The sequence below is a fragment of the Dermacentor andersoni genome, chromosome 6, assembly GCF_023375885.2.
Source record: "Dermacentor andersoni chromosome 6, qqDerAnde1_hic_scaffold, whole genome shotgun sequence".
In the NCBI taxonomy this organism is placed as follows: Eukaryota; Metazoa; Arthropoda; class Arachnida; order Ixodida; family Ixodidae; genus Dermacentor; species Dermacentor andersoni.
The window spans coordinates 14,052,918-14,077,268 of NC_092819.1; the positions used below are offsets into that span (position 1 = coordinate 14,052,918).

General features: G+C 41.6%; 2 protein-coding genes across 2 annotated transcripts in view; both read left to right on the forward strand.

Moving 5' to 3' along the window:
* LOC126521239 (G-patch domain and KOW motifs-containing protein) overlaps window positions 1–6,744 on the forward strand; it is a 45,298-nt gene extending 38,554 nt beyond the window's left edge. The window contains exon 10 of the mRNA XM_050169886.3: window positions 6,454–6,744. Within this exon, the coding sequence (XP_050025843.1) occupies window positions 6,454–6,585 (132 nt within the window). The 3' untranslated portion in view covers window positions 6,586–6,744. The remainder of the gene's footprint in view (window positions 1–6,453) is intronic.
* Window positions 6,745–15,246: 8,502 nt separating this feature from the next.
* Prosalpha5 (proteasome alpha5 subunit) overlaps window positions 15,247–24,351 on the forward strand; it is a 29,541-nt gene continuing 20,436 nt past the window's right edge. The window contains exons 1-5 of the mRNA XM_050169891.3: window positions 15,247–15,344; window positions 15,656–15,751; window positions 15,822–15,948; window positions 17,586–17,653; window positions 19,627–19,793. Coding sequence (XP_050025848.1) covers window positions 15,656–15,751; window positions 15,822–15,948; window positions 17,586–17,653; window positions 19,627–19,793 — 458 coding nt within the window. The 5' untranslated portion in view covers window positions 15,247–15,344. The remainder of the gene's footprint in view (window positions 15,345–15,655; window positions 15,752–15,821; window positions 15,949–17,585; window positions 17,654–19,626; window positions 19,794–24,351) is intronic.

Consider the following 24,351-nt stretch of genomic DNA (forward strand, 5'->3'; position numbering starts at 1 on the left):
TGAATTGCACCACGCAGAAACGGCGTTAAGGTCAGCTTAAAGCCTGGTTACATCCTCGTAGTGAGTTATTTCGGTGTAAATTACGCAGTCGTCAGCAAATAGGTGAATTTGAGATGAAACACAGGAAGGTAAGTCGTTAATACATATGAGAAATAGGAGGGGTCCAAGCACGGAGCCTTGTGGTACACCTGAATAAACAGGACTCAGATTAGAGGTTACTTCGTTAGCTGAAACAAACTGTGAACGGTTAGCGAGGAAAACCTCCAGCCAGCACAAAATTTTATGGTCAAGGTTTAGTTCTTACAGTTTGTAGATTAATAAGCTGTGACATACTTTATCGAACGCTTTCGCGAAGTCCAAAAAAATTAGATCTGCAACTGAAGAGTGGTCAAGCAATAGGTTTAGTTTATGCGTGAATGATACTAGCTGGGTGTCACATGAATATGTTTTGCGGAAGCCATGTTGAAACTCAGAAAAGAAGGAGTTCTCTTCTAAGAAGTTGGCAATATGAGAAAACAGAATATGTTCGATAATTTTGCATGGTATACTGGTTAAGGAAATAGGCCGATAGTTCAGTGGGGAATTTTCAGTACCTGTTTTGTAGAGTGAAATCACCTTCCCCACCTTCCAATCAGCAGGCAGTGAACCTTTGTCAAGTGATTGCTGGAAAATCTTTGCAAGAATAATGGAACAATATGTGCTAGTGTTTTTTAGAAACTTTGCGTTAATTAAGTCACAGCCAGAAGCGGATGAGAGTTTCAATGAGGTGATTATTTTTTCAATGTCAACGGGTTCGATTATTAAAGGGTGCATTGCGGCGTAGTCGTAAGATAGTGTAGTTGGGCGCGTTACATGAGCGTGTTTAGAAAAGTTACGCATAAAAATGTCATTTAATACAGATGCGCAATCGGCACGGGGAATTGCGGTGTCGGTGCTATCAACAAGGGTTATGGCGTCATCATGTTTTGGGTTAATAGTGCGCCAGAACTTTTTCGTATCAGTAGTTAGCATGGATGGCAATGTCTTCTTTAAAAAGTTATCTTTAGCTTGTTTAAGCGCTGTTATGCAGTTATATGTAGCGCGTTTGTAAGCTGCCCAACTTTGAGCGTTTGCAGATGTTTTAGCTAGTCTGTACGAACGTTTCTTTTTGTTAGAAAGGCACCTAATGTGGGTGTTGTGCCAGGGAGCGTTATCATTACAGGAAAGAGTGTAGGTAGGGATAAATTTTCCTGTTAATTCACGAATTTTAGTAACAAACACATTCCAATTCGATTGAACACTGTGGTTATCGAAATCAGTCAAGAAAGTATCAAGGAATATACAGAGCTCATTGTTAATTGGTTCAAAGTCAGCTTTCTTATAGTCGTGTGGCTTGTTCCCAGTGTAACTGTAAATGGCAGGCATTGATCTCTTTGTTCGCACGAATTAGCAGCAAGCCGTTGAATGAAAAAGTGACACTGGGCCATTAACCAGACATATCATGAAACAAGCCATCAACGCTCTATTAGAATATTTAGTTAACACAAGCCTAGACGCAGTGAACAGGCACAAAAGTCTGTATAATCGCACTCTAAACCTTGTCCTCATCATTACTCCTCAGTCTTTCTCCTCTTCTCTTTCTCCCTGAGGAAAGTACCAGGCCAAAGGACTCTGCGTTTCCTCAATGTATTCTCCTCTCTATCTTTCTCCCCCAATAACGCTTTGCTTCACATTCCAGCAGTGGTGTTGGATCTACTTACTCATTTTTTTTTAACCATGTGCAGCCTGAAGGACAAGCAACTGGCGCATTCTTTCAGTGCAGCTTAGCAGCAGTGTCGAGTTCTTGTACAAAATAAATTTGTGCTGTTTTCCTGTAATTATTTTTCAGTTATGCAAATTAACTTGTACCAGTTTAAATTATTTATTCATTCCGGACTTGAATGGGCACTCAACCATTTTCGGTGAATTGGAACGAAAACCGAAACGAAAGAAGTTCTGGTTCGATACTCTGCTTGTGGCTCACATATACCAATGTGTGGATCTGGCGTGCTATGGCTTCAAAGTGCAGTGCAAATTTTCTTCTCTAAATCGATAAATGGTAGAAGTGAATAGCTAAAAAACGAGATGGTGTCAGATTCGTTCTGACCGCTTGCAGAAGCCTAAGAAGCCCACTTCGGCAATGCCTGTATAAATTATATTGCTAGTTTTTGGGGATGAGATGTGGTAAATTCTTCTTAACTGCAAGAAAAACTACCTGCAAGAAAAACTACCTTCCAAAACTAATTGGAGTTTAAAGGAAGCTTTGCACACGAAAATTTAAACTTCATTTGGCTTAAATTTTTTGCTTGCAGACTTTATATATATATCGTCGCAGCCAAGGTCAACATAGGGGAAATTACTTATACTTACTAATTGAATTAAAAAAAATGATAAATAACGGCAATGAAACTGGATGAAAAAACAACTTGCCGCAGGTGGGGAACGTACCCACGTAGTCCCATACGCGAGTGATGCTCTTACCAATTGAGCTGCCATGGCGCTGTTTTTCCATCCACCTTCTCGGATATATATGTTTTGCTACTATAACTAAACCTGAAAGTAATTATAATATAATGTTCTGTGAGTCCGGTACGCACGTAGTTGAAGAAGGTGCAAACTTACGAATGAAGCATATATACTTGCTTACGATTCGGCACTACCGACACGTCAACACGTAAATATGCCTTTTTCCGTAATTGTGCTCATTGTTAAATTGTATACGGCAGTTCTTATGGCTATTCGCTTATGACCACTTATGTGGCAATTCCAAGTGGTCCGACCAAGCATATTGCATGTCGCTTTGCATAGGTTTACTGTATAATCGCTTTGATGTGAAAGCATCAAATGGCCCATTGAGCGTCTGTAGCAGTGAAATGGCACCCAAATTTCCATTGTCTGTGATGCCACGTCAGGAGCTCACTCGTGGTGCTGGCTCATGCTTGCTGGCTCGGGCTTCAAGAAGCAGAGTAGGCAAAAGGAAATGCCTGCTGCCTTGGTATTGCATGGGGGGAGAGGGCACTGCTGCAACACCCCGTCACCCTTGCCCTGTATTATCTGTGCGTTTCTTGTTCGCACAAGCTCTCACCTACATCCTAACTACGCCTTGGTAAGGACAAATCGAAACATTCCAAGCATCTCAAAACACTCGCTTGCCCGCAAGAAGTTCATAACTCAAAGGGATGCTCAGTGGACTAAATTGGGCATTAATGCTTTCGCATTCACAACTCATAAGAATTGCTCAGGTGTCCCCAGATTTCTTTATGCTTAAACATTGCTTTATATCTATCATGAATAACATTGTGTCACCATTTTCATATGCATTCGAACTCGCTTATCCATTTATCGCAATATTCAAGTACCAAGAAAATTTCATTGTTATAACTGATAATTGGTATAACCGAGATAAATTAAAAAAAAAAGAGCAGGGCGGGCAGACATTCAAGTATTTTAATGAGAAGTACAGTCGAACGAACTGACTTATAGGATTACTGGTTTTAACAATACTTGGATGTAACAATGAGCAGTTGCTACACTGTAAACTCTGTGTGTGTTCCATGGTAAAATAAACCGCTTACTACAATGTTCCCATGCCGCATTATTGGCTGTAAAAGTTAAATCTGCTTACTGGGTTTCTGCACTGTAAAGAAATGCGAAATTTAGGAAAATAAACAAAAATGTGAGCAGCTTGCCACACTCACCTTGGTGCCGCACACCCCGCATGGTGCCCTTCCACCCCCTAGACGTCGCCCAGAGTGTAGAAGGGAGGCAAGAGGGGTATGTGAGGCCAGTGATGCAATGCGACGAAGGCATGCTGTGCAGGGTGCATGGTACAAAGGTGGGTGAGGCTAGGAGGGGCTGCTTTTTGTTCTTTTTTTTAGGAAATGCGACAAAGGTCCCATGTGGGCTGCTTGGCACAGAGGCGGGTGTGCCGAAGCTCCCCACCAAGGATGTTGCAGCCTTTTTCCTCTTTTTCCTTTCGAGTCACCCAACCAGTAGCCAGATTTAATTGATATAACTGATAATGTGGCATGGGAGAATTGTAGTAAGTAGCTTATTTTACTATGGAACACATACGAAAGTTGATAGTGTATCGGCTGCTCAATTGTTGTATCTGATATATTGTTCAAACTGGTATCATTATAAGTGGGTTTTACTCTACTCAATTTTAGGAATAAAAACTTGTAGCTTTCTTATTTTGTCACTAAAAATTACCCAGTTCTCGGAGACTGAACGATTCTGATAGGATCGCAAGAACATCGAACAGAAAGGCTAAAGTTCTCTATTCAACTCATCGTAATCAGTTCTGCCAAAACTGTGAACAGCTTTCTTGTGCAGAGTTTGTTTTGCTACAGCACACCTAAGCAAGCAATAAACAACATGATGGTCACTTTGTGCTCTTGAGCGTTTACACTGCTGCGTTCAGGAAGTGTCGTAATCATCACTTCCAGAATTGCTTCAGCATGTGTGGCCGAAAAGACAAGCCATGTCATATGAAAAAGGGACAAGAGGTGAAGAAATGATATACATTCGTGGGCATATTGAACATCGCAAAAGGCTCAGCGGACCACTTGATACCTGGAAAGTTAGTCTCCTGCAAAAATAATGGGACAGTCGATAGGCTTATTTTGTGCATAAGCTAAAGCATTGTTTAGTTGACCAACAAAACATGCAGAACTGTCAGTTGGTCGGCAACAAAGCCTGACCGCTAGCATTCCTTTTACCCACTAATACACAACCCACACGGTTTGTATGGCACAATTTGAGAACAGAATTGTGGAATGGGGCCCTCTATTCCATTCCCACTCCATTCCGGAGTGAAGATTCCCTTAATTCCACTCCTTTTAACTCCTCAGAATGGCGAGAGTTGGACAATTCGCACTCCTGGGGTGGCCGAACTAATCCATTCCACTCCTCCAATTCCAGCCTACGAAACACTTTCTCTATAATTGTTTACTACTTGCACCTTTGTGTGCCTAATAACTAAAAACATATTTTTGAAGCTTCAACAGTGTTACAAGTAATGCTACGTACTATTTTCTACGCAGGCGCTATATCATTCTGTCACTTTGACGACCAAAATAAAAGCGAAATGCATTGATATGTTTTACTAGACAATGTTTTTTTGTTTTACATTTACTGCCATATTAATGCGCAAAATTTTCCCCAGATGACCTCTCCGACAGTTGGTTATGGCACCTTCTGGATACTCGACAGTGTACAAAAAAAAACGTAGCACACTTTTCAAAATGTCGTTTTTGGCCTCCGTTCTTGTGTGATATTATTACGATATCATCGAGCGATGCTCAGGAAACGAGCCGCCGCGAGAACGACGATGAAATTGGTCGGTGCGCTTGGCGCGAGCGAGTGTCGGCCTGGTTGCCTGGCTCCAGTGTAAATAGCCTGTAAATAGCCTCTTCTGTCTGTGTCTTTGCACACGCAACAATATGTCAAGGATGCTGTCGCTAAATCAAATCATTCTTCACATGTAAATGTTCCTTCCTTTAAATGCATTCAACCTTGTAATGCACAAAAGCTTCCAGGTCTTCATAAGTGTAGAATCCCGTGTTTATAATTACCACGGAGGTGGTGGCCCCCCTGTAGCTTGATTTGGAAAGAGACAGTATTGAGTAAAACGTGAGAAATTTAATAAATTGGCCTAGTTTAGTCTTACTGACAATTTTACCGGTTTTGTGATGTCACTGAAAATCAACATTTGGTGCTTCAGGACTATGTGCCCATTTCATAGCTACTCCATCCTGGAATCTGTCTCGTGCTGCCATTCTACCTGCCCAACTAGTGCCATCATTTCATTCAGAGTGTTTGAAAATGTGCAATGATTCCGGAATCATTCCAACTCTGTTTGAGAAACACTGACCTGCTCTTACTTTCCACATTTTTGCAAAACTTGTAGCATGTACACTATGCTCAGCTGAATAATTAACTATAAAGCTTCACCTTTGTTGTCAATACCCAAATTAATGATACGTTATGCCCACATATAAGCAAGTACCTTAAATGGCTTCCCCACATAGCTGTAATCAGTGGGAAAATATGAACTGCGTGTTCCCTCTAAGAGTGTATTACACTTCATTGCTGTTCTAACACACCCTTTCTCAGTAATGTTCTGAAACATTGGCCAAATCTCGTTTGAAATGAAACATGATATGACTTGGTTTTTGTGGAGTAATTATGCTCTGAACTCATGCCGCTGGTAATTGACATGTTTCACAGTGTTCTTCCAGGGCAGTTTTTACCTTGGCTTTTGCCACAGCAGCTGCGTAGAAGGCAGGGAGGACTATGTACTCGCATGTGCTTTTTCCAGGCATAGATATTGTTAAATCTGCTATGGGTGTAGCTAGTGATTTTTTTTAATGCATGAAATTGCCTTGCTTCAAATGTTAGTGAACAGCCAGGGATTTGTTTTTATAATTGCAGGTTGGTGTGGTGTTGAAGAGGGACAAGGAACGATGCCGTGCCACCGTGCAAATGCTATATGACAAAGCAGTCTTGGACTTCAACTATGACAGTATATCGGAATACACTGGAGATATTTCTCATCACTACTAATGCATTGAAATGCCACTTGTAAAACACCTGTACATAGCTCATACATCTAATGAAGTAAAAATTTGTGTAGCAGCCGTTACAGCTGCCGCCTTTGCATGTTCACTTCGTTTAAAAAAGAAGGAACAAATCACGCGAAATACAATTTTATTAAGCACCTAGTGTCTTCGTTTTATTCTTTATTTTTTTTACCACCACAGTGACCCACTGTGGTGGTAAAATGCAATAACACTCGTTTACCATGCTTTGCATGCGTTTCAATGAATCCCAGCTGGTCAAAATCAGTACAGAATCCCTCCTCTATGCTGTCCCTTATAGCCCACCATGTAACTTCCCGACACCAAACTCCACAATTTAATTTAAATATTGCAGTGGAATCTTGAGAGGCTTTGCAATAATAGATGTAATGAATACATTTTGCTTCTGAGCACAAATCATGCCGGCTTAAATTTAAGACTGTGTACTGATGATGGGGAGCTTGTCACCTGTGCGTGCTAAAACCAAGAAGAAATTGGTCATTATCCTAGCCCATTACTGCTCAAGTCCATTTTCACTCTAACACGTAACCAAGTTAGATGGGAGTCCAGGGATGGAAATGCTGTGCCAATTGTGCCATCTTGTGCCAAACCGTCGAGCTGCACGAACCTGTGCCAGAATACTAATTTCGAATGAGGTTGCCAAATTTAGCAGGATATGCGTGTTCAATGGCAACCACACAGCCACAGACATGTGTTGGCTAGCACCTAGTCCTGAAATCCAAGCCTAAGTAATCTGTCTTAGCGTTGGTGTCTTTGGAGTGTGTGTTAGGTGGCATAATTGTAACTTGGCTGCAAGAAAATGAAAACCATTTCGCACTACACAACTCATTAGGAATGTTTTATATAAGCGCTATGCATTTGCATATACGTGAACCAGCTCATTTCGTGGGGCAGTCTGGAAGGAAAGCTGCACTGAGCAAATAAGGTTGATTAGTTTCATTATACATCTTAGCACTAGCTTTTGCGCTTTATTGGCACATCTGCATCTGTCAATGGACGAACGCTGTGCGTGTGACATTCTAAATATATTTTGCATATGCACCACATCTGGCTGACAACCTGCTTGCTTTCATGAAACTTCTTAGTCACAAATATCTAATGGCAACTGCAACCGTCACACAAATTGGCACTCAGGCTACACTATTTCTTTCAGGGCCACACCACACAATATCAGGCTTTTGCTGCCACAGAAAAGAAGCCAAGAATGTAAAGCTTTTTATTTAGTCAACCTTAGCGGTCAAATGGTGATCACAATTGAAGAAAACGCCAACCTTTTCTATATGGACAATAAAACACAGACACTGCGTATATGTTGATTTTTCTAGAGCTTTTGATCGTGTAGCACATTGCCATTTAATTACTAAACTGTTGTCCCTTAATCTTGATTCTTTGACTATATCTTGGCTCCGGAACTTCTTATCCTCACGCATACTTGGGTTAATAATTAAACACCTCATCTCTGTTATGTGACAATACTTCTAGTGTACCGGCAGCATCCTGGGTTCTTTATTATTTCTCATCTACATTAATGACCTTCCATCTCATACAACATCTGGCATCCGTTTGATTGCCAACGATTGCCTAATATACAGTAAAATTATGACTCACACAGATACTACAACAGGATCTTGACAAAATCACATTCTAGTGCTCACAGTAGCAAATGACAGTTAACACTGACAAATGCAAACTAATGATGTTCAGCTGAAAGCAGTCAAACTCGAATTGCACATACTCTCTTAACAATAACTCCTATATTGGTAATGCCCAATCACAAGTACCTTCGCATTAACATTCTAATCTAACCTTTCCTGGTCAACACACATTGAAAAAATTACTGCCACAGCATCACACACACTAAGATACCTAAAACGCAATCTTCATGTAGCACCTTCCATGACATGGAAACTAGCATACCAGACATTTGTCCACAACTCAAATATGCATCATCCATCTGGTCAACTCACCAAGTCTATATATTCAGTTTACTGGAATCTGCAAAACTGCGCTGCACGTTTTATTGCTCGAGACTAACAGACACTTCAGTGTGACTAACATGAAGACTTCATTGTTACTACCATCCTTGGAATCAAACAGGAAGATGGCAATTCTCAGTTTATTGGATAAGATAGTCTACAGCATGCATGCAAATACCTTGCCACTATCAAAACCACATCACAAGTCTCGCAGGCTTCATAATCAACATAGTTTTACTGGTCTTTTCTGTCACACCCAAGCCTTTTAATGCATCTGCACTTCCATGTACAATTAGTCAAAGGAATGACCTCCCTGATGATGTCTGTATCCATGACCATGTGGCATTTACAAATAAAATACTAACCATCTATGACTGTTTTTGCTAACCATATGATCACTTGAAATCGTGTTTATACATTTTATAATGATTTCATGTAGGCCTACTCAAATTTGTATAATACATACCAAGTATTTTATTATTACAATGTTACACCTTTGTTACAAAATATCTACCACATTTTGTCATTGTATAATACCTGGTTCTTGAATTTCTTTTGTTTATTTTTGTGTTAAAAGTTATTGTCTAGTCTCCTCACGTAATGATCCTACATGGAGCCTGTGAGATATTTGTAAATAAATAAACAAACGCGAACCTCTGAAATTGCATCACCAGCAACGATTTTAACGACGTGACTTGCACAGATAGAGTTCAAAAATTTTATGAAACATCGTTCGGCGTACAAAATATTGGTTGTCATTTTACGTAGGCTTTATGGTGGCTTTGTCAGAAACACGAATATGCCCAAATAATCGAGCTTATTCATAATATTAGTTGACGAAGCAGATTGGAAAGCCCATGAACTTGTTTATCCCTTTGTTGTTTTCAAAAATATCTTCTCTGCAAGCATTGTGAAATACTGGCTAACATATGCAATGAGCAGTGGCATAGCCAGGGGGGCCGACCAGTATGTAACTTACTTGTGGTTATAACCATACGGGTTTTCTTTGTAGCAATTCATGCTACAATCGGGTGGATGACAATTTTTCCTTCATGAACTTTGCTCGCCTAGCGAGCTTCCGCAGAACTGATTTGCCGCGACCTAATAGCATTCTGCAAGGTCAAATAAAGAACACCTTTTCTTCATCTGCCTGTATTTCACTCATATTTACCTTTACCAAGCTGCTCCAAGACATTTATTTACTGCTTCGGAACAAATGATTCATGCTCCAAACCTGCTCCAAAGTGCCAAATTTGCTGCTTCAAAACTTTCTTGATTGCTTCCATCCTTGCTGGGAGTGATCGACGAGGTTTAACATCCCAAAGCAATACTATGATTGCTAATATCAGTGATTGATTAAATGTATTTCACAACATGATTAATCTTCATCGATGTCCTCCTCTCATTAATCAACTTAATTCATTAAGCCTGTTCGATGAATCATTTTCAAGTTTGACAGGAGTGGTGCGAAAATTTTGAAATTCTACTGGAATGGTGATGCACAAGCAGTGACTGTGCGATTGTGGTAGAGTGACTGTTGACTGTTTTTCCGAGACGGGAGTGATGCCGAGCTGAGCGCTTCCCCTCTCTTCCCCCACACCGCACGCACCACCATGCCGCCCAAAGCCGGCGGCTTGAAATGCCCTCGCAATTCAAAGCATACTATAGCAACCCAGTTGTTGATAGTCATGCCACTCCCAGTTCACTAAGAATGTGGCACAGCATGTGTGCGGGTTTGGAGTATGTATTTGACATATCGATGGAGTTCACGTCGATTCCAGCGAATCTATAATGTCCGAGCATCTATTCTCGCATGCTGGTTATGTGGCCATTCAAAGGAGGTGTCTGTTTCACGCAAGCATTCCAGCTAATTGACATTCCTTCACTCTGTAGAAAAGAGCATGTTGTACGATTTAGCATTCTAAACCAGTAATTTTCTTTTCCCTTTGCATATTGCAATTTCTTGCATGTTTCAGTTAAACTACACCTTTCGCTTTTGCCATTTTCCTTATTTAACTGTACTTTACAGGGATTCACTAGTGTCATCTATGTTATCTAATTCTGCACTAAGTGCAATTTTATAACATATTGTTTATCTTTTCAAAAGCCACTAGTGCCAACTGTATTTAGTCCTTAAGTTAAAGATTACCCTTTATCAAACGTTGATACACTTGTGTTTCAAACTTAGTCCCACCTCTCAAACATTAAAATAGGGTTCTACAAAAGTAGACAACTGGTTTGTTTCAAGTTTTTTAAAACTGCCTGGCAAAAGAGTTATATAAATCAATTAATTGATGAAAAACTCTGCATTGAAAGCAAATAAAGGCTAAAATGATGAATGATTACTTGTTAATCAAATAGACAATTCATCAACTATCTCTAAGCAATACACATTTTGAGGGATGATGTAATTTTAATCACCTGGCAATCTACACGCAACCAAAGCTAAGTACACGAGCATATTCGTATTCCACCCTCATCGGAACATGGCCGGGACTCGAACCCACGACATAGCACTTAGCAGCAGCAGCAGCAACAGCCTATTTTAAGTCCACTGCATGACGAAGGCCTCTCCCTGTGATCTCCAATTACCCCTGTCCTGCGCCAACCGATTCTAGCTAGCGCCTGTGAATTTCTTAATTTCATCACCCCATCTAGTCTTCTTCCATCCTCGACTACGCATCCCTTCTCTTGGCACCCGTTCTGTAGCCCTAATGGTACACCAGTTATCTAACCTACGCATTACATGACCTGCCCAGTTCCATTTCTTTCTCTTAATGTCAATTAGAATATCGGCTATCCCTGTTTGCTCTCTGATCCACACTGCTCTCTTCCCGTCTCTTAACGTTACGCCTAACATTTTTTTGTTCCATCACTCCTTGCGTGGTCCTTAACTTGTTTTCAAGCTTCTTTGTAAGTCTCCAAGTTTCTGCCCCACATGTCAGCACTGGTAGAATGCATTGATTGTACACATTTCTTTTTAATGATAATGGTAAGCTTCCAGTCAGGATCTGACAATGTCTGCCGAATGCGCTCGAACACATTTTTATTCTTCTGTAAATTTCTTTGTCGTGATCAGGGTCCCCTGTGAGTAATTGACCTAGGTTAACTTACTCCTTCACAGACTCTAGAGGCTGACTGGCGATCCTCCTTCTTCCCTTGCCCAACTATTGATGATTATCTTTGTCTTCTGCATATTAATTCTTAACCCCACTCTTACACTCTCTCTGCTAAGGTCCTCAGTCTTTTGTTGTAACTCATCCCCAGTGTTACTGAACAGGACAATGTCATCTGCAAATTGAAGGTTGCCGAGATATTCGCCATAGATCCTTACTCCTATGCCTTCCCAGTTTAATATCTTGAATACTTCCAAGCATGCAGTGTATAGCGTTGGAGAGATTGTTTCTCCTTGTCTGACCCCTTTCTTTATAGGTATCTTCTTACTTTGCTTGTGGAGAATTAAGGTAGCTGTGGAATCTCTGCAGATAATTTCCGAGATATTTACGTAAGCGTCCTGTACTCCTTGCTTACGTAATGCCTCAATGACTGCTGGTATTACGACTGAATCAAATGCCTTTTTGTAATCTATGAAAGCCATATAGAGAGGCCGATTGTACTCTGCGGATTCCTCGATTACCTGATTGATGACATGGATATGATCCATTGTAGAGTATCCCTTCCTGAAACCTGCCTGTTCCTTTGGTTGACTAAAGTCGAGTGTTGCTCTTATTCTATTGGAGATTAGCTTGGAGAATATTTTATATAATATTGGAAGTAAGCTAACGGGCCTATAATTTTTCAATTCTTTAACGTCTCCCTTTTTGTGGATTAGTATAATGTTGGCATTCTTCCAGTTCTCTGGGACCCTTGAAGTTGATAGGCAGTTCCTATAAAGGGCCGCTAGTTTTTCAAGCATTATGTCTCCACCATCTTTGATTAAATCGACTGGTAGTCCATCTTCTCCAGCCGCTTTTCCCTATTTGATGTCTTGCAAGGCCCTTCTAACTTTATCACTAGTTATAGAAGGGGCCTCTCTAACCTGTTCATTACTATTTTGAATGGAGGTATCGTTTCTGCTTTGGGTACTGTACAGGTCAGTATAGCATTCTTCCACTGCTTCTACTATATCTGCGAGATTGCTGATGATATTACCCTGCGTATCTTTCAGTGCGTACATCTTGGTTTGTCCGATGCCTAGTTTCCTTCTCGCAGTTTTCAGACTGCGTCCATTTTTTACTGCTTCCTCAGTCTTTCTCACGTTATAATTTCAAATATCCTTTATTTTCTCCTTGTTGATTAGTTTTGACAGTTACGCGAATTCTATCTGATCTCTTCAGTTGGACACTTTCATATATTGTCGTTTCTTTATTAGGCCTTAGTTACTTGGGAGAGCTCACCTACTGGTTGCCTTGGGGCCTCACCTCCCACTTCAATTGCTGCCTCTGCAGCCAGCCTAGTTATGGTTTCATTCATTGCCTCTATGTCATCTTCGTTTCTCTGTTCTAAGGCTGCAAACTTGTTTGAAAGTGCCAACCTGAATTGGTCTGCTTTTACCCTTACTACATCTAGGTTGGCCTATTTCTTCTTGACCAACTTTATCCTTTCTCTCTTCAAATTGAGGTGAATCTTAGCCCTCACTAACCTATGATCACTGCACTTTACCCTACCTAACACTTCTACATCCTGCAGTATCCTGAGATCGACAGAAAGTATGAAACCAATTTCATTTTTTTGTTTCACCATTAGGGCTTTTCTAGGCCCACTTTTTGTTCCAACACTTTCCGAAGGTGTTGATTATTTGCAGCTCATTCCCTTCTGCGAATTCTACAAACATCTCTCCATGAGTGTTTCAACAATCAACACCTAGTTGCCAAGTGCTTGTTCACCAGCCTGCTTTTTCCCCACTTTTGCACTGAAGTCGGCCATGACTACAGTATACAGTTAGCACTTTTCGCATCGCTAATTCAACGTCTTCATAACACTGCTCCACTTCTTCATCATCGTGACTGGAGGTTGGAGCATAGGTTTGTACTACCTTTATTCTATACCTCCTATTCAGCTTTATTATGACTACTGCTACCCTCTCATTAATGCCGTAGAATTCGTCACTGTTGACCACTACGTCCTTATAGATTAAGAATCCTACTCCGAACTGCTTATCTGGTAGTCCTCTATAGCAGAGGACGTGGTCATTTGTCAGCACTGTATAAGCCTCACCAGTTCTAACCTCACTGAGGCCAATGATCTCCCAATCGATGCCCAATAGTTCCTCAAAGTCCTGCTAGGCTAGCTTCACTTACGAGGGTTCGGGTGTTAAAAGTTGCAAAAGTCAGTTTCCATAAGCGGCCTGTCCAGGTCCAGAGATTCTTAGCACCCTCTGCCGTGTTATGGGTCTGACCGCTGCCTTGGTCAAGTGGCCCACAGCTTCTGGGGACTGAAAGCCATTTGTTAATTGAATGAATCATTTGGAAGGGATAGGTATCAGCAGAACGATAGGCATCTGAAAAATAAAATTCACGGGAGGTTTAGTATAGAAAAATGAAATTACACCTAGCGTTCTAAACGCAACCAAAGCTAAGTACACGAGCATATTCGTATTCCACCCGCACGGGAACGCGGCCGGGAGTCGAACCCACGACATAGCACTTAGCAGTAGCACGCTATGTGTTTGAAAAATAAAATTCACGGAAGGTCGAGTATAGAACAATTAATAAAATTGTGTACCCGAATGGTGTACCCATTGCGAAGATGTTTTTTTTTTTTTTAAGTAACGACGGTGTCGTCCAAAGTTCACTTCCATCAAAAAGCAGGCTTTCAAACATCCCAAATTTCTGTTCAAATTTGAAGTGCCATCAAATTTCCTATATCCATTATCTTGTGCGGTTGGTGGTTCCTCAGACTTAAACTAATGAGTGTTAGGAGTAAGCAAAGTGCGCACGGTCGCCTCGCATACTTCTATGTCATCACCGGAACCTGAGGCTAGAAGAGGGACCCTCAGAAGTTTTCTTTTTCGATATCAACCTACGCGATCTCAATCGCTAGGAGCGAGAGTTCTAGCGCAGTCATCTTCGCCTTAACTTCATCACAGGGTGCAGAGCACAGCAAGGAGCACCTCAGATTGAAAACTTGATCACATTATCCCAAGCCATAACAAAGAAAGCGTGAGATTCGTGTACACACGGTGTCTTCAATGATGCTGTCACCTGCCGTGCAGTCGAGCTCGGTGCATTGTACTTAGGCGGTGGGACTAACTGAATAGTACACAAACTTGACCAGTATTGAAAGTTACTGTACAAAACATCGCACCTACAGATATAGCTGCAGCAAATTTTAAAACGAATAGCACAGAAAAATGAAGCAATTAATGCGGTTCATGCAGTACGAGTCGCCCATGCACCTCGGACAAAGCATCGAGCTCTGAGACCAGCTTGCCAAGTTGCCTTGTCATGGCTCGATGAGTCTCAATGATGAGCTAAATTGCTAGCTGAACACGACAAGTCGGCCACATGTCGCACTCAATTAAAATAACAAAAGTTATATTTATAAATTTAAGTACGTAATCAAATTTTGATTACAAAAAAATTAAGTGATTCGCTTTATGTGTCATTTTATGCTTATTTCAGAATAATTTTCTCAGGTTTTGGTCTTTTGGTGTCCAGGTGGCGCACAGTCCTCCACGAGCTTGCAAGTCGGACTGTGCCGGGTTGTGTTTTGGAGCTTATTCGTGATTTGAAAAGCATCAGCGAAAGTAAGTGCCTAATTCTTGACATACAAAATAATAGTTTGGCAGGACTCAATATATTAAGCGGGAAATTACAACTTGCTGGCTTCTCGTAAACTGCATATCGGAGGTCGCCTCAGCCGACGCCAAGAGTTGCATGTCATCCCCGCTATTTATTGAATGTGAATCTTCAGTTACGTCGTTCTAGCAATCAGTCGAGTGTAGCGATACTCGGCTTTGTTGAGTGTCGTCCCAAAGATGTAGCTCTGTCATTCTGAAAACTGACAGTCCCTTGCGAGTATTCCATGACCGTAACGTTGTCTTTCCTCGTCCCTTAGATGTTCATGACACGTTCCGAATACGACCGAGGGGTCAACACGTTTTCCCCAGAGGGAAGGTTATTTCAAGTCGAATACGCGATTGAGGCAATCAAGGTGAGTAAAGCTTCTGGTGAACACACGGCGAAGGCTGTAAGAAAGATCTTAACGCGCCCTACGATTTCAGCTTGGCTCTACTGCCATTGGCATACAAACTTCTGAAGGCGTGGTTTTGGCCGTCGAGAAGCGAGTGACATCGCCGCTCATGGAGCCGACCACAATCGAGAAAATCGTCGAAATTGACAACCACATTGGTATGCAGAACTGTCGTTTATTGCATCTTTACAGGCGTTCATTCTTGCGTTATTATTGATAGTTAAGGATGCTGAATATTGCGTGGCACTCTAATGGGCTGGTTCGTATTTCATTATGATGTGTAGCGCAAACGGGGCACCCAAGACGACAAGATAGTGCCGTGTCTTCGCCTTCTCAGTCGTCTTGCATGCCCCATTTGTTTCACACATCACATAATTCAGAGTTTGTTGTCCAAAACCACTGGATTGTGTCTTTAAAGATAACTTTAATGGCTCTCTTTCGGCTATTAAGCGCATAATTTCCAACTTGCCGCAATTCGTACTGCTAGAACGTGATTAAGTATTGTTGAGATACTTAACGAACAAAAGCCAGTTTTGCCTGAAGGGTGAAGCATTGAAAGCAGTGGCAAGGTTTAGCATTGTGCTGAAGCTCTTCAAATGTTCTAACAATATGTGGGGGTGATATGCTTGTGCGAGGCAGCATGTGAAGCAACTGCTGCTGTGTAGTGGAAACCAGGCGTCTCAGAATGCTTGTATAATGATGAACGTTGCAGGTGTCACACTTAATGGTGCACTAGATGAAACTTAAGGAAAATTGTTGGCTTTTGTAGCTTAGGTTTACTGTCCCTTCTGCTCAGCCCACTGCATGCCCACAAATGTACAGCAGGAAGTCTAGTGTTTGCGCACACAACACTCGAGACAGCAATGGAAGGTAGAATGCTGCCCTGGCTCTGCTGCAGAGCTGACTGAGCAGAGCATGATGGTGCAACCACTTGGCTTCATTTCTGCAGCCAAATGCACTGCATGTCTTTCTACCCTTCATATCTTCTCCTCATTTCCCCTGCGTCTGGTTGGTTTTAGAATGATGTCAATGCCTTTTTCCAACCTCTGATGTGTTTGCTTTCTCCACTTTTCCCCTCACACTCGGCTTATCGGTGTGGGACGACAAAATTTTCTCTGGGAGGTAGCCAAAGAAATGCTATCACATTAAAAAATATATGAGGCTTCCTATAATGAAGTTAAATTCCAGGAATGCTAAAAAAGTTAATTTTAGAAATGGCAGGACAACACGAAGTTGTTATTAGGCCTGACGAAAATGCAAGTGTTAAAGGTTGCTATGCAAGAAGGTGAAATTAATTCTACAGTTCTGCTACATTGATGTTTATGGTACTAGGCTTGCGTGCAGTGTATTTTGATTATTCCAGAATGTGTTCTTTTCTATTTTTTGCATCTGTAATAGGAGCGCCAGTCGAGGAGATTATGGTTATTTAGCTAACCACTTTTTGCTACCTCAGTGGTGAAAGCAATCTGATTACATTACATATAAGCTTCAGCACATTATAGATTAGCAATGACAAAAGGAACACGTGATAAGCAAGCAAGCCACCTGGGACCCACCGAAGCATTTGTGTGACCTGCGTGCCTCTCTCAAACTTTTACCCGCTCTATCCTAATCTGTCGCCTGAGTTTCTCTTGTTATTTCGTTGTTTGCTAGTTCAGTCGGCAGGGAGCTAAATGCGATATAAATAATTGTGCCTGCTTGATTCTGAGATACTCTGCTGCAGCACATTTTATCAGTCGGCAACATAGTGTGATTACAAGGTGCTTATATGTGTCACTGGTTTGCCTCTTTCAAGGGTGTGCTGTCAGTGGTTTGATGGCTGATTCAAGAACCATGGTTGACCGAGCACGAGTGGAAGCCCAGGTGAGAACTGAGAACCAAGCTCTTTGTCGTTGTTTAGCAGAACTATTTTTCATCATGTGAATTTTCTAGCACTATTAAGATGACAGTGACTGCTGTTGTCTGCATCTAAGAAGCTTTCTTGTCTTCGTCTTCTTGTTTTGATTTTATTAGTTTCACAGAATACAATATTGTCAGTAGTTAACATCTAGATACTTAGCCAAAGGCTAGTTATGGATTTATGCACTTTTGCATAGGGACATAAATGATTCAGGCATAGGCACAAAAAAGGAAGTACAAGGCTCTGTCTGTCACAAGAGTAAAGTAAAGAGGCCATTGTCCCTGGCCCATGTGCATGCCAGCTCCAGCACCCCAATGTCGCAAGCAGCACTGCAAATGCTAGAAAATTTGGTACCACATATAACCAACTGGCCCAAAAATAAGTGGGGTAAGTCCGATAGTAAATTTTATTTTCTTGTTATCGATGCCAATTTGTTGCACCACATCATTGCAAGATGTACCTAGCTATTTCGAAGGGATTTCATTCCTTGATGCCTATCTCAGTGGCTCACTGGTCACCTGCTATCAACAAACTTTAATGTTGCTTTCACCACGTCAATAATTGGAACTAAAGCAAGGCCAGGTACTATGCTATTCACATTGCTCTTACACACAGTGAAAGCCAGCGAGCTTACTGGCAATGTAACGCAGACAGGCCGGCAACATTCTGAAAGTAATTGGAATCTGAAAGGAATTGGAACTTATCATATTTGCACATAAATAACTTGACCTTGAACATAAGATGGGGGACTTTCGGTTTCTCTGGAAAAGAAAAATATATTATGCTTACACGTTCCACGAACCTCAATATAACAAGGCACATTTTGCGGCTGGTAATTTCGGGGGGGGGGGGGGGGGGGTGAATGCTTTATATTCGTGCAGATGCGGTACTTCACTCACATTCATAGCAAACATTTAACAGTGCTAAAGATAAAATCCAAGATTAGACAAGAAGCTGACGTACAAGGGTGCTTATTATCAGCTATTATTTTTACAAGTTGACACTACATGTGTCTTAGGTGTGTGTATGTGTCCTAATAAAAAAAATTTTTAATCACCTTTGCCTGGGGTAGGTTGCTCAAGGAGATGGAAGTACTCAAGGGGTCAGCACACATGCAAAACACACACAAAAAAAAAATTCTGCAGTTTCATCTTGTGTCTGGCATTTGTTGGGAGTAAAGGCCAGATCCCAGTCAAAATTGCCACTCACATCAGAACAAACTTTTTGTCAAATGTTATTGAAGGCCTTTGTAAAGGGGTCATGCGACATCTTGAATGCAATAAATTTTTTTTATTTACTGGATGACGCTGTCATAAGCACCTGAGCCTAATGTTATTCCAGTACTTGCAGCAGGTAGTTTAGCAAGTTCTCGTTAAAGAGCACCATGCGCTCTCTGGCACTTTCTGAGATCTCCACTATACTTTCCACATTGATTCTTAGTTTTCTACATAATGATCATTGGCTGGGTTACTTTAGGTATTTTGACTAAGCTGTGTATCTAACAGAAATGAAAGGGGGTAAATTTCTTTAGCTGTAAGGCAATGGAGTACGGTACCACTGCAGTGACACTTTGACTGAAAGACCACAACTGAGAGTTGTGCCACACAATCTCGAGGTATACTAATAAAACCAATCTTATGAGTGCATGGCAGGTATTGAGCATAGTTCTAATGATGAAAAGGAAGATAATGCGGTGAACGTGTAGCAGCAACAGCATTTCGTTACCAATAACTCTGTTCATGCAAGGCACATTCAAAATGTTTTTGTTGGTAAAGATGCAGAATGAGGTACCCTTGAGGTATACCTGAGGTATGCATTGCAAACCTCCGTAAACAATGTTAGGAGATCCCTTTAAGGGACTTTTTTTTTTCTGCTTCTTCTATGTTGAATCATAGCTTTTGAATGCTACTCTTCTGTCATTTCCTCCCTGGCTCAGAACCACTGGTTTCTCTACAATGAAAAGATGCAAGTGGAAAGTGTGGCCCTAGCTGTTTCAAACTTGGCCATCCAGTTTGGTGACAGTGATGATGATGGGAATGCCATGAGCCGGCCATTTGGTGTAGCCATCCTTTTTGCTGGCATTGATGCAAAAGGCCCTCAACTGTGAGTACCACCTGCTGTAGTGGCTCGATGGCATTGTAGCTCTGCTCTAGCGCAGGATTGTCGGCTTGGTTCCCGGCAGCAGCAGCTGCATTCCCATGCATCTTTCCTATTACATTCTGACAGATTCTTATTATTTTTGGAGGCTAGGTCATTTAGTTTGTTAAAATTTGTTGACGTTCAGAAATACAGCACAGTACCAAGAGTATCCACCTTTTCTTGCACTCCTAATTGTGCTTTAAATTTTTGCTACTGTGGGAGCAATGCAAGCGTAGCCAAGAAAGAAGGCTAAGCCGACACGAGCATTGCGAAGGCAATAACATTTTCCTTGCTTTGCTGTACTGGGAGCTTGTTGTGTCCTCACCTTACTCCTCTCCCTCGGACAAACACACTTGCGTAAACTTTCAGGTGTTGTGCAGATTGTCGTCTGTTGTGCAGCCATTAGCAGCTATAGTTGTGCCATTGTGCCATTACTTGTGCGGCATTAGCTGCTTTAAAGTATGAGACCTAGTCATAGTAAAGAAAATTTAGGAAGAAATGAATACAAATTACTGGTTTATGTTAAAGAGCATACTTCTTTAGGCACGCGACAGCCGCATAATATGTGTAACAATGTTTAAAAAATATGTATTAAAGAAATAAATAAATTTAGGTATCACGCTAATGCTCATAATGTTAATTTGCATCATCACAAAAGAACTGTAAACTATTTTTGGCAGCAATATTGGTGAGCCTTTGAGCTGTGCAATGAACCAAAACTAATCAGATCCAGTGAATCCTTAGAGCACAGTGATTAAATAATAAAAAAAAAATATGCTTTTCCAATTGACATGCCTTGCTATAAAAGAGGTCCATATCAAAACGTGTTGCACAATTTCAGTTATTGGGGTTCATTGCACACCCAACAATGTGTGAAATAGGTATGCAAAGTTTCACTAAAAACTCTTTATTAGCAAAAAAAGGTACGCTTGTTCACGTATGGAAGAATCGGCCTTTTGCATGCTCCGACTGTACGAGTGCCAGAAACGTTTTGCATGGCGTCAGTGGTTTGTGCAGCAGATGACGTGCGCATATGCAATAGCGCGGGCAGCCTGCAGTATAGTCGACAAGGATACAAACTCTTATATTGTCAGCGCAGTGCTGACGATGCAGTATTTGTGCTGTGTTTCGGTAGAAATTTCAGCAGTTCACAACGATATTCGGAGGGACACTAAAGGCAAATATTAAGCCAAGCTAACACGATAGATTAGTGCTCGAGAACGTCTAAGGCATTAGTACTATTGCAAACAGAGCTTTAGTAATTGAGAAATTGAGGTAAATGCAGGACACGATTAGAGACTCACCTAGGACATTCAAGTACTAGCCCGATGACAAAGGGACTCTTCATTATAATTCTGTCGCTAGTACTCAACCACTCGTAATAAAAATATCCTTGTATTGCATTATAAGACAAAAGAAAATGCTACTTGTCCGCTTCTGTTTGACTTTTAGAAAAAACTAATTGACGTTACCCTTGACAGTGACGTGGGCTGTCGGAAGCTTCCGTTTTTTCCACTCTGCGCCGCCATGCTTTCGTGTTTCAGTAATTTCGTTATTGCGTAGTAGTGCACTAGTCTTGCTGGCTCGTGAAACTCGCGCAAACTGCAGTTAGCCGAGAATCCCACGTCCATGTGAAGTTGCAAGATTTCCGAACGGCCCACCCCACTTGACCAGGAGCAATTGCAGCGGCAAATCGGTCTGTCTTGGCTCGGTTTCTCCGTGATCACACATTTGTGTTTTGTGCGGAAAACCATAGCGCCATCTGTCTGGTGCCATTTTACTCACTGACGGCAGTAAAGGATGGTGATGGCGTATGCAACGTCACCACTCCCCACTCGGGAGCAGGTGATTTGAATTGCGCTAAAGGTGTACTGACCGTTCAGACGCAATTTTCTCGTAAGCCAAGTCTTTTCTTGGCACAAAACAAGTACTGTGAGGTTTCTGGAATGGTATTTTGACAGTCCACATTTATTTAGTATTTGGCTTTAGTGTCTATGTAGTGTGTGGTACGTCACAATATATAGGCTAACACGACACTGATGTCGACTAGAAGTCGACCTGACGGCAGCGCCTACAATTTACCGACTAGTTGATAGACTGTCAGGCGGATAGCTATATTGTTATATGTATTAGTATGACGAAGGTGCGACCAACAACAGTGAGTCATCGTAGTGTGACAGGTTTTTGTGCTGATGACGCCAACAAAACCAGTGTGCTGATCGCTGTGTGATCGGCCGTCTAGTGAGAACACCGCACCGACAACGCGAATGTCGTAGTAGCTCCACTTGTGTATGTATTTATTGATGCTCAGATTGAGTCAAAACGTGCTCCCTAAATTGAAATGGGAAATTTCCAGCCGTCCACATCGAGCTTGAGGCTCTGTCGATCTCATTCAGCGCAGCTTCATTAGGTCTAACATAGCCTACGAGTTCATCCACTACCAAAGGACCTGAAGTATAGGATAAGCAAGTACAACAAAGCACACTACTTTTTTAGTTCAGTCCTGGCCATACAGACTTGAAATGAACCGCTCTTAGCATAGTACGATGCACACTGAAAAAGTGGGAGCAGCGATACGACTCAGTGTCAACACCAGGCGACATCACCGTTCTTGATAGAAGGCTGTCTGTTGTACTCGCTGGCACTTTCAAGAACGAAATGCATTTACATAGAGTAGTAAATCTGTGTGTATTGTTATGCTGACAAATTTATTAGTTACTGAGATACACAGTTCACCTCTTATGCCAAGCAGGCAAGTGATGGCCATTTCAATACTGCAGCGTAAACAACATCGTACATTGTTACATGTATACAGAAGGCATCAGCATTTTCACTTCATAGCTACATGCACTCTCTGAATGAGCGCTTATGTGCACTGAGCTTACTCTAGCAATATGCTATTGAATGCACAGACTATATGGCTGATGAAGAACATAAAAAGTGAGGACCACCTGTCAAAATCAGCAGTAACCTCCCTCCCCAAATGGGCAATTAGGTGGTCGTATACGACCACCTAGTTGCCGTTATTGAAGTGCCTGAGGCGTTCACGCCTTCTCGTCTCAGTGTGATGAAATGCTTCTGATATGGCCATGAGGTGTGTTCATATATGTTTTGAGCATTTTGTCATTATTTAATGTCAGCGGTGCACTGTTTCTACTGTACTTGAAGCTAAAAGCGAGCGGTGGCCATAGACGAGCTGATGTAAACAAATGAGCCATTCTTGTGTTGCATCAATACTGCGCACAGTATCATCCCTTTAAAGAGCTATGGCCGCTAGGGTCAAAACTGACCCATAAAAGCAGTTTTTATCATCCTATTGGCGTACATTCAGTTTAGGTCTAACAGTGGCAAATGCATGAATTCGGCTGTTGTGATACGGCTTACCTCCGCTGAGCGGAATCGACTCCAGCTCGAACTTGGTGTCGGAAGCTGGCGGGGGCTCATGTGGGTGCATTTGAACTACCATAGCATATTTGGATGCATATTAAGTACATCTAGATAGGAATAATAGGAATACAAGCGCAGGTGCTGTGGCGATTGCATTACGGAGCGATGTATTCGTTCATAGGCACATTGCGTGGTGACTGGTTTTGTCGGTGTAGCTGCACGAAATCCCATCATCGTATTTCAATGACTTGCAGTTGTAAGTCGTGTCTGAGTGATTGCCAGCCTCAGTAACCTGCTCAGGAATCGTCCACTCACACAAAACGAAATAACGACAAATACACAAAACCATTTCAGCTTGCTTCATGCAGCATACCTTTATGCATCCTGTGGTGCACGAACGCCATAAATTTTTTTCTCGCAGAGACTGCTAAGGTGGCTCCACAGTGCAATGCAAAAGGTGGATTGCAAAAAAAATTGCTTTGAGAAAATCAACAAAAAAAGGTTTCATAAAACTGCATTGTGCACAAAAGACATTCAGGAAAACTGAGATCTCCAATATTTGTACTAGCATGTCTCGTTCTGAGTCTTGTTCTTGTGTGCTTTTGCTCGTGTGGCACCGCTTATTCTTTTTTTCTAGCTTGTATTGCAGCCTCAGTACTGTGACACTGGGTCTGCTGCGCACTGTGACATCTGCATGTGAATTAACCAGAAAACGTTTCTTTTCCTCACCGCTGTGCTCTAAACTTCCTTATACTGTGTCTACCAGTATCAAAGAGAAGGCGATAGCCTGTAAGCACCTCTAAACAAGACAATCTGCTGCTCCTTTGACATCTGCAAAGAACCCCCAGAACGTAAACAACAGGTTTCAAATGTAGCACGTCCTTGTGAGAGTTAATGTTTGTTGAAGATAAAGATATGCTGAAAATGCCCTTATAGCATTATTACTTGTTGACACATAATATTAACGCAGAACAACAACAATAACTGTAGAATTCGGTCACTTTTATGTTCCAAACAAGACAAGCACTTTCAGTTTTGGTTTCATATGGTTACGCGAACAAAGGATTAAGACTGAAGACTATTTACAAAGTATATTTACAAAGGGTAAGGGTAGCTGCAGCGCTGGCCAGTTCAG